The 11,556-nt window shown below is 38.0% G+C and overlaps 1 protein-coding gene across 1 annotated transcript; it reads right to left on the reverse strand.

The window, feature by feature from the left end:
- Nucleotides 1-298: 298 nt before the first annotated feature.
- On the reverse strand, nucleotides 299-1,327 carry LOC110923849. The gene has a single exon (XM_022167906.1). It carries the CDS (start codon nucleotides 1,325-1,327, stop codon nucleotides 299-301), a length of 1,029 nt encoding a protein of 342 aa, XP_022023598.1.
- Nucleotides 1,328-11,556: the final 10,229 nt, after the last annotated feature.

Raw genomic sequence — 11,556 nt, forward strand, 5'->3', positions numbered from 1 at the left:
CCTCATCATCTATGCTTATCTTACATCCTCGACATATATCACATACAAGGAAGTTTTTGTTGTTACCTATTTCTACCTCTAATGGCATAGGTAATTTTGTTAGTACAAAGGAAGGATGTCGAATAAGCCCATGTGAAATAAAGGACTTATTCGCACCCGTATCAAATAACACATGTGCAGGGATTGAATTTATGTCAAATATACCTGAGACCACGTCGGGTTCCGTTTTCGCCTCCACTGCCGTTAACTGGAAAGATCTAGCTTTTGCTTTTGGCGCTTTGGTGTGCGCACTCTTGTCTTACCTCTTTCCGGACAATTCCGGGCACTCGGATTTCTTGTGACCCGGCTGATAACATTTGTAGCATACCGACACCTTCCCCGGGCACAATGCAGCCGTGTGCCCTGTCTTCCCACAAATAGGACATGGCTTGTCCTTAAATCGACACTCACCCTTGTGTCCCTTTCCGCACACTTTACAGCTTGGCGAGCTACTTTTTCCTTCTTGTTTCTTTGATGAGTCATTTACGCGTGCCTTTTTCGTAGGACTTGGATTAACCACTTGCGTCCTTCTTTCACCCCTCTCTATTTGTTTCTTCAACTCTATCTCTCTTTCCCGAGCGGCGTTGATGATTTCGGTGAGGGTTTCGTATTTTAAGGGAGTCATAAACTCCCGATACTCTGCGCTTAGCATATTATAATAATAATACACCTTCTGTTCTTCGGTCGTCACCAATTCATCACAAAACCTTAATTTGTCAAGAAAGGTTCCCGTGATCTTATCAATGGATTCGCCCTTCTGCCTAAGCTGGATAAATTCTTCTTTGATTCGATTGATGACCGCTTTGGGACTGTGATGTTTAAGGAAGGGTACCTTAAACTCGTCCCATGTCATCGCCTTCGCTTCTTCGCTACCAATTTCCTTTTTCTTATTATCCCACCAGTCTTTTGCTTGGCCCCTCAGTTGACCCATGCCATAGGCTACGAAGTCACTTGTATCACAGTGGGTTCTCTCGAACACCCCTTCAAGATCACTCAACCATCTTTGGCACACTATCGGATCCACTTCTCCGTGATAGAGTGGTGGTTTACATGCCATAAATTCCTTGTACGAGCAACCCTTACGCTCTCCCAACTTTTCCTTAGTTAAATTTGCATTATCCTCCAATTTCTTTATTCTTTCATCCACCACTGATAACACCGTGTTTTGGATTTTATCGATGAAACCCGACAAGCTGTTCTCGATTGCTTTTCCTACCTCTTCAGCAATCACTTCTCTCATTTGTTCGGTGACTCTTGGCACCGCTTCGTCATTTCCCTTATCCGTCATCTTTGAAACTGAAATGTTTACATTTAACGTTAAACATTTCGTTTATAACATTGCTTCTTTTGTTTTGGTTTAGTCAAGTTCTCAACTTGCTTTAACCGTTTAAGTTTGGAGCACTTCCCGGGTTTAAGTGTGTTAACACACTCTTCCCATGCACTTTAATTTCCTTCTCATTCATATATAAGACATGATTTGTTAACATAATAAGTTAATTCTTACCGGACGATCGATCAAGCTTGAACCGAACACTTTTGTTGACAACCTTAAGCTCTGATTACCAACTTGTAACACCCTTAATATTTGAACGGAATATAACTAATAATTATATTGATTAAGGTACAAATAAAGTTTACAAAAGTACTTCGTTTTCTTTGAGAGCCATACATACTTGTTGTAATACCAAAGCATTGTACAAAAGAACTTAACAAGTTAAAAGTTATCCCTTGCTAGTAAACAACCACTAGTTTAAGGGATTTAAGACATGTTTAACAAAAGTATTTGCAACATAATAGAGTTCTAGACATAGTTATATTTAGTGCGGAAGCTTCAAAACACGTGTTCGGTTCTTGCCAAGCATGCTTAATTATCATCCGAGGGAACTCATCCATACCTAAGGTCAAACACTAAAATATTAGTTTTGACAATAATGCCATATGTATAAACGAAATTTAATAACTCGAGCATCAAACAAAACATAATAAATTTTTTTGTTTTTCCTGGGTTCCACCGTAACTTACGGTGTCACCGTAAGTTACGGTGAACCTGGAATGTTTATGTTTCTACCGTAAATCAGAAGGTTCACACCGTAGGCTTTTGATGTCCACCGTAACTTACGGTGTCACCGTAAGTTACGGTGGGTTATGCATTCTTGCCTCTTAACCATTTTTAACTTTAAAGGTTTATAACTTTTTACTCGTTAATCCGATTTCGTCGATTCTTTCGCCTATGAGTCTGTAATAAGATTGCGGACCCAACCAAATAGTTTATACATCACGAAAAACCGAGATACCAACGTTCGGCTCATAATTTCTTGGTTTCAATTTCTACAACCCATTAACAAGGAACATGGTTCCATAATTCCATCCCTAGGACCCATTAGACTTAGTTACCCAACTTCTCGGGCTTATGACCTTGGAGTATACGTGCCATACCATGGCTTCGTGTATTCTCCGAACTAAGCACTTGTTTTCTCGGAATTCAAGCATCCCGTTTCAAACGAGACCTTCTATCAACTTCTATTGTTTTGACCCGTTATACCGGGTTCGTAGACTTTGAATATCATGACCACATTTGTTGATGCGTTACCATCTATCATCTTGCAAATTATGAGACTTTCAAGTCTCTACTCATGTGATTCGTTTTCACGTAACATTTTGACCCGTTTGACTATCTAGTGAAAAACCATCACTTTATTATCATACCAAACCAAAGTCCTAATGTTTATTTTGACCCGTTTGATGATCTAGTGAACTTCGCCACTTAACGATACATCAACGCATCAATTACAATTCGACATCATTTATACATTTAAAACTAAACGTTATTACGTAATGCAACGAGACTAAAGTCACGTACCTTTAAAGCACACCTTTTCCGCGGGTATCACTTCCGGCGTGTCCACTTGACGTTCCGGATTCCTTGCCTAAAGAGTTCAATTTATAACAAAAATTAGAACCCCTTTCGTAAGCTTTAACGCATTATTTCTTAATGTATTCAAATCTGCGTTTTGCCCGACTTTTAGCATTTTACCCTCTTTTAGGCATTTTATCAAACACCTAACGGGTCAGATTTTTGTATGATCTAAACCAAGTTCGTGACTCGAGTTTATCACCAAAATTAACTTCAATTTGACTACATGTCTATATGTTAACATTAACAATTTAGAGTTATCCTCATAATTTCAGTTTACACTAGAACAAGAGTTTTAATCCTAGTGTTCATCAAGTTTTACTAACATGCTAATCACCCACTATGGTGATTTTGATCTTATACAATTATCATGCAAGAATTTGACAAGAAATCATCTAGGGTTTGTCCCTAAACCTTACATTACATCCAATTTCATGTTTACTACACATAATCAAGCTCTACATTCGATTTTGATCACATATATGAACTTTGAATCGAATGAAAATGACCTAATTCAACATACCTTAGGATCCCTTCGACAAGGTGATCACGATTCTATGCTTGGATTTCGATTTCTAACTGATTAAGGCCTTCAATTTGCAGGATTTCTTGTGAACTAGGGTTTGGAATGGTGGGTGTCGCCCCTGGGGTTTCTCTGGTCGACCAGAGTGTAGCTTTTGGGGGTGTTTGGGTTATTTTTATTTTTAATTTACTAACTTAGTAAATTAAATTCCATTTTTGACAATATTGGCCCCTTAACTTGTTAACATAGCTTTTGTTTGTTTTAACCCTAATGTAACTTAATCTTGGGCTTGTTAGTTAACTAAGTTAAAAATTTCTAGAGGGAAATTCCTCATTTATTTAAACTTTATATTATTATAAAGTTTTATATTTTTCGGGATGTTACAGTTGGTTACTAACCAATCCATTCCTAACACTACATCGAATCCGGCTAATTTCATAGGTAACAGGTTTGCAGAGAACTTATGACCTAAAAGTTCTATTTTTCCTTCTTGCAAAACCTTATTTATGTTAACAGAATTCCCATCTGCCGTTTCGACTGTAAAAATCTGCCTAAGGGTGGTTAAGGGTAAATTAAGAGCTTGGCAAAATGAAGTATTGATAAAACTTTGGTTTGCACCAGATTCGAATAGTACTTTTGCATAGACGTCGTGAACTAAAAACGTACCAGCTATGACGTCAGGAATTAGTTCGGCTTCCTGAGTAGTCAATTGAAAGGCTCTTGCATTCTTCTTGGTAGCTCCGTCAGCTGGCTTGCCTTTGTTGTCTGCTGGTTTAACCAATTTAGGACATTCTGTTTTGAAATGCCCTGCTTCTCCACAGTTAAAGCAGATTATGGTTTTCTTTCTGCAGTTTTCTTCACTATGTCCTACAGATTTGCAAAAATTGCAGATTGCATTGCATCTTCCAAAATGTTTCCTTTTGCAATTTCTGCAGAATGGCGGGGTTGCAGATTGCCCTGTTCCTCTTCTTTTGAAGCTGTTATTATTACCCGTACGAAATCCTTGGGTAATTTTCTGGGCCAATTCCGTCTTCCTGTTTTCATCTCTTGTGCGTACCAGTTCATCAATTAGGGTGTTAGCTAATTCCACAGCATCGTCAATAGTGCGTGGTCTCGCAGCTTTAACGATGTTACGGATCTCGCCAATTAACCCCCAAATATAACGGGAAATAAGCACCGGTTCTGGCGAAGCCAGGGTTGGTACCACTTTCGCATATTCAAAGAATGTCGAAGTATATCCTCGACAATCTATGCCTACCATACGATGGCTCAGGAACTTATTTGCCATTTGTTCCTTTTTATACTCGGGACAGAATTTTCTTTCCATTAACTGCTTAAATTCTTCCCAATTCATGGCATAAGCCCTATTTCTTCCTTTAGCTTGAAGTACCGTATTCCACCATTCTAGCGCCCCTTCTTTGAACAAATTTGACGCATACATGACCTGATCGTCCATGTCACATTTACTTATTGCAATTACTGCTTCGGTTTTCTCTAACCAACGCAGTGCTGCAGTTGCTCCTTCGTTGCCTGCAAATTCAGTGGGTTTACAAGCAAGAAATTCTTTGTAAGTGCAACCAGGCGTTGCAGTTTTCATTTTCTTAGGAAGTGGGGCCTGCTGTGGATTATTATTGTCATGATTGCCGCCTCCATTTATGCTGTTACTGCCGTTATCTTCCGGAGTACATTTACTAGGAATGATTTGTTGGGGTTCAGCAGGTTTCTGAGCAACAACCATGATTGCCGGAATAGCATTGGCTATCCCTTGAGCAACGATATTCTTGATATCTTGCCTAGTCATATATTGATTTTCCTGATTTTGCTCAGATTGGTTTACTTCATTTACTGGTTCATTAGCGTTTTCCATCTGGTAATTATTATAAGTGTAAATTATTAATATCAATAATTGGTATAACAAATAATTACACATATACACATAAAAGTTTACAACACATATATATATATGGCCAAAATTTTCGATTTCTCGACTTTTAGTTTTATAGATTATATAGGCATCCTTACACATTGTTTATCTTACGACGTTTTATTTCTATTTTACAGTGTTATATGTTTGTTACTACTTGTTATTATACAACCACAGCTTCGTAACCCACTATTTCTTTGTCAACTGGCATGTCAGTAGCGACGCTCCCTTTCGTCGTATTTCCAGGAAATTTGTTCTCCTATTTCCCGGATCCTATTCCCTGTACCTATCAGTTCTTCACCAAACTGGCGGAGTTCGGCTAAGTTTTCGTTGCTCATTGGCGGATTGGGGATAGGTTCTGGATCAAACCGAGGGAGAAAGGTATAAGGACTATTGATTATGTTTTGAAATTGCCAGTCGTTCGTCCACCACTCTTCTATTTCGCCTAAAGGTCGAGTGTGGATTAGAGGGTCTGGAATAGCTGGTTCCAGATTTACTTCTTTCAATATGTCTTTCAATAACCCTACATAATGTATATACCCTTAAACAAATAAATCATGGATCATACGAAGCAAATTGTGAAAGAAAGTGAGGAATTACAAACTACAGGGGCTAAATGTGTCAACATGTTTAAAGTATACCTCTGAGTGATCTTTTAGCAGATCCGAAGCTTTGTAATGATAAATTATACTCACGAGAATGTGTGATAAAATTTCACAAGGTTTCGATTAAATATGAAAAAGTTATGACAATATTCGTATACGAGGGGTTAAAAGCATCAACGTTGAAATTCAAGACTTTTCGGTGAACGTTTGAATTACCGGGGACTTAACAAAGTTAGTTTATAACTTGGGGTCCTTAAAAGTCAAGTTTGGGGGTTTATAGTGCAAGAAACCATGTTAAAAATAAGTTTAGAAGGACCAGGGACTAAAGATGCAATATTTGAAACTTTGTAACCGGATCAGAACAGCCACGCGGGGCACGTAATCCCAGGCAGGGCCCTTACGCGGGCCGCCTGGCACTGCCAGATGCAGAATTTCTTCACAGCTGCCTGTACATCCGGTTTAACCGACTTAGAAACATGGTTTTTCATACCTGGAGCTTGTTTGATGGTTTTGAAGGACCTAGGGACACTTGGAATGATCCCATAACATCTATAGACTTGCTTGGCATGATCTTAATGATCTAAGAAACCTATAAAAGGGGCATGAAGTTCATTGTTCAAGTGCTCATTCACTTGCAACTTCACAACTTGGTTTCTGGAGCTACCTGGCTTTAGGAGAAGACTTGGAAGTGTAGAAAAGATAGCAAGGACCCTAAGTAAGAGCCTTAATCCCTACTAAGTCATTTTAATTAGCTTATATTCCTAAAAGTCAAACCGTCGTAATTAAGGTTTGACTTCGTCATTAATCTTAATTACTCCAGTCAATTTTCATTATGAAAGTACCTATGAGTTGGTAATTATGTGGGCATTAAACCCTTAAAAGGGAACCCTCTGATTCCCACTCTAACTAGGTCAATTGTCGAGTCAAACTTAGTTTCAAAAAGTCAACAGGAAGCTATTTTGTAAATAAACACATAATTATCAATGTGTAAGCTATGAAACCTGTTTTGACACTCATATAACTTGGTAATTAATATAAGAACATGTCTAAACATGTTCAACTCGACAATTTTCAGTTTAAACTCGGTTCGGGACCGAAAGTCGCATAGTTTGACTTATGCTTTGACTTTCAGTTATGACCCATTTGAGCATGAATTAGGAATGCCTTAGAGCTTTAATAGGACCAAGTTACCTATAAGTATAACCCTCTGTGATTATACAACTTGGTTCATTGGTTATCCAATTCATATGCATGATTCCGTTAAATGCTTAAATGTTGACTATTATGCCCTTTTAACATTAAAACATGATTTTTGATAAAGTGAAAGAATAGAAACCTTCACTACTGATTTATAAACTTGTCCCTAGAATTTGACATCAGTTTGAGGTCTAGATTAAGAGTTATGCTCATTAGCGTAATTAAGAAGCTTTTAAGTAAATAAACCGCATAATTTGCATATAGCCTATCTAAACCCAATTTTTGATACCAAACTTTTTACCCACTGATGTTATATAATATTTTGGGATTTTTGAAGATTTTTATTTTTAGGCTGAGCATAACTTAGGATTCTAAGCTTAATTCGGTAATTCCCGGTTTTACCCTTTTGGGCTATAAAATGAGTTTTACAAATCCTTTTGACCCCAAACCTTTTTCTACTGATCTAATATGATAAATAAAGTATTTTGAGCCTTCTGGAATAATAAAAATATCAGCTTTCCTTTGAAAACCCGGAAATGGCTCCAAATCGCCTTTTTAAGCGTTTTTAACGCATAATATGTACTAAAACCATTTTATAAATATAAGGTTTGATGCCTACTGTGATTTTAGTAAATATTTACATTCTAACAGTAAACAAAGGTCTTAAGCTCAGATTTCCGATTTTGACCTTTTAGGCTTATGTGAAATTACCAAAATGCCCTTAAGATGCATAATTTGGTTATAAAGGATAGATTTCACATATAAGTTATAACCTACTGATATAACTTAGTAAATTAAGTATAATCACTGATTGTATCAGACCTGTAACTCGGTTTGGTATTTAAAACCTTTTATAATTTTTAAAATAACCAAAATGCCCTTATGAGGCGTAATTTGAGTTTAAATTCGTTTTGGGCATAATAGAAGACATCCTACTGATGTCACAACATATTTAAGGCATATTAACTTGTGGAACATGTTCATGACTCTTATGGTTACCCGTTACGCATGTTTCGCGTTCGGATCGGTCTATGTAACTAGTTTACATATATTAGCCGAAACGGGGCAAACCATATCGTTTTTGTCTCAAAATCCAGAATGTGTTTAAGTTACCCATATTAAACAAGCATGCAAGCTTGTCGGGTCAAAACCACATTCTAAACCGGTCTTCGCTTTATCATGCGTTTGAACCGTGTCTTCCTTTTGAAAACTAACCGGTCTAAGTCTAAGCTTAATTAAAGACCCGTTAGGATTCTAATAGGTTATTAAAAACCTTCGTTCCAGATTAGGAGCCCAGCAAAAGCTACGTGCACTTGCTGTATTTGATTTATACTTTGCTCAGGTAAATACTCTTAACTTATTTTCCCTATACGGGCTTGGGATACGGTACTATAAAAGTACCGCTTGGTCGAGTGTATGTAGTCATTTAAATCGTATTGTGATTGATGTATTTACATAACCTGTTTGATATGTATTATTTGGTGTATGGCCCTTGGGGGGTTAAATGACCATGTCCCGGATATCCTTGGCATCATTCAAAGAAACGGCCATGACCTAAGCACGAGGTGTAGGCGTACACCTGACAGATGCATTATGTAAAAACCGGTATCCCACTATAAGGAATCGACCTTGTGGGCATTATACCTGTGGTGTGTCAGTTAACTTAAGTCCGGCCTTACAAACCGGCCCTAATGGACGACAAATGAGTAAAACTGTATACAAGATTATTTTGAATAATTGTCCCAAGTTATAAAATACTTTTGCCGAAGTGCATTCAAATTAATTTTCAAACTCTTTTCAAAATGAGTCAGTTAAGTTGTATTTACCAGTGCAAACTGGCGTATTTTCCAAAAAGGCTAAGTGCAGGTACTAGACGAAATAGGCTGGCTACTCCAGGCATCATTACTCAAGTCTCGCAAGCTTTAGATGTCAAAGTCTGTTGAACAGTTTCCTTTTTATTTGATTCGCCTGTGGATCTGTTTCGACTGTTTTGTGATACTTAAACATTACAATTCATTCAGTTGAAATAAATCTATCTTTTGCTTGCGCTGTGCATTTATATGTTGTGTTGTTTGACTATGATGATATCAATTACGTCACGATACTCCCCACCGGGCCCACCGGTGACATGTGGAAAATAGGGGTGTGACAGGTTGCTATCAGAGCTAACACTGAGTGAATTAAACACTAGCCTTTTGTGTTTAATCTCAGTTACACAATTGCACATTCTCGAGTCTAGACAAGAACATAGGACAAATTCTATTTTGTCCTTTATTTACTTTCTTATTATTTTTCTGATTGACCTTTGCATGGGTAAATCATTTCGGTTAGAAGTCCCGTTTAGGGCAACCATGTACTTGTTTAAAATTTTAAAGGGATGGTTAGATTTAAAATAACATTCCTATTATAAGATCTACCATTGTGATAAAATGGCAAAATCTAAAAAGGACAAGACCTAGCTCAAGTGTCGTTCTAAGACAGGGCCAAGATGGTAGTTCCTCAATTAGATTCAGATCCTTGTTAACATCTCAATTTAGGATTGCTCTGCGTTTAATATTAGAAGAATCTTAAAGGTAAAACTTAGCCTAAATGTCGTTGCAGACATGGTCAAGATGGTAAAACCTAGCCTAATTGTCATTGTAGACATGATCAAAATGGTAAAACCTAGCCTAATTGTCATTTGCAGACATGGCCAAGATTGTACAACCTATTCAAAGGATTCAAAACCTTGTTAACATCAGAAAGCATGTTAATATGCTTGACAAAGGTGATTCGATAAAATCACATAAGTCATTATTAAAAAGGGTTATTCTAAATTCCCTAATTCATATAATCATCCCTTAAGGATGAAGTGCCCACGGGCTATAATTAACGTCCTCTGGGACTAAAGACAGTGGTAGCCTACAACTCCCTGTCAAGAAAAGGTGATGAACTTTGATTCAACCTTAATACCTCGACTCTGTAAGATCCTGGTTTATAAATTAAATCTGTCTACGTGACTAGGCCTTTTTGTGCTATTATTAATTTATAATTAGGGTTATGATAAAGATCCTGAATAATTATTAACTAAAATGTGTATTAAAACCATGGTTAATAAATCGTTTAAGACGATAGAACTATATAAGTTTCCGTATAGACCTTGTCCTTGTTTGATTTTATGTAGCAATTAAAGCTACATGGCTAGGTCAGAGGAAGTGAACAGTCATCCCCTGGAAAACCACGATGATGATAGGGTTAATATAACTAGAGGGGAGCTTCGTACACTGATTGATATAGCTGTATCTAAAGCTGTAGATGAGCAATTCAAGGAGTATAGTGGGACTCATAGTAGAACCTCTTCGGTACCCCACTCTAAATCTGTTCCTAAAACCCATTCGGAAGCTCATAGCAAGCCACCCTCTAAGAAGGATGGGCCTTTAGAAAGAGGATGTCGAACATTCCTCAAACCAACACAGTATTCCATCCAAGAGAATAGTGTTCGATGATGAGCCACGTACCAAGTCTTGTACTTATAAGTACTTTGTTTCCTGCAAACCCCGGGATTTCACTGGGGAGAAAGGGGCAATAGATTGTATGACTTGGTTAGATGAAATGGACACTGTAGTTGATATCAGCGGTTGTGCTGAAAGGGATATAGTGAAGTATGTATCCCAATCGTTCAAGGGAGAGGCACTGGCATGGTGGAAGTCTCTCATTCAAGCTGCTGGGAAGATCCCACTCTACAATATGTCATGGGAGCAGTTTGTTGTTCTCATTAAGGAGAATTATTGCCCTCAGCATGAGGTTGAAAGGATTGAATCGGATTTCTTATCGTTGGTGATGAGGAACCTAGATTGCCAAGCCTATCTTACAAGTATTAACACCATGTCCAGATTGGTTCCTTACCTTGTGACACCAGAACCCAAGAGGATTGCTTGCTTCATTGGGGGGTCTAGCCCCAGAAATCAAAGCCAGTGTTAAGGCTTCAAGACCTGCTACTTTTAGATCAGCAGCTGATCTATCTCTATCCCTCGCCTTAGATGCGGTCAGGCTGAGATCGCTCAAGAACTCTGAAGAGAGTAAGAGGAAGCGTGAGGATGATAGCTCACGAGGGTCGGAAAAGAAGCACAGGGGAAACACTGATTCCAAGAAGTTTGGGTCTGGAAAGAATAGTTAGCGAACTGAAGAAAAGCCAAAGTGCACAACTTGCCAAAAACGCCACTTTGGAAAGTGCAGGCTTGAGACCAAGTCTCAATCAGGACCACCTGCATGTGGGTTGTGCAAATCTAAAGAGCACAAGACTATTGACTGCAAGAAAATTAAAGATGCTACCTGCTATGGCTGCAACGAGAAAGGGCACATTAAGACCAATTGC

The sequence above is a fragment of the Helianthus annuus genome, chromosome 17, assembly GCF_002127325.2.
Source record: "Helianthus annuus cultivar XRQ/B chromosome 17, HanXRQr2.0-SUNRISE, whole genome shotgun sequence".
NCBI lineage: Eukaryota > Viridiplantae > Streptophyta > Magnoliopsida > Asterales > Asteraceae > Helianthus > Helianthus annuus.

What these genes read in the sequence shown, in the direction of transcription:
- LOC110923849 (XM_022167906.1), bottom strand. Translation starts at nt 1,327, where the DNA reads ATGACGGATAAGGGAAATGACGAAGCGGTGCCAAGAGTCACCGAACAA.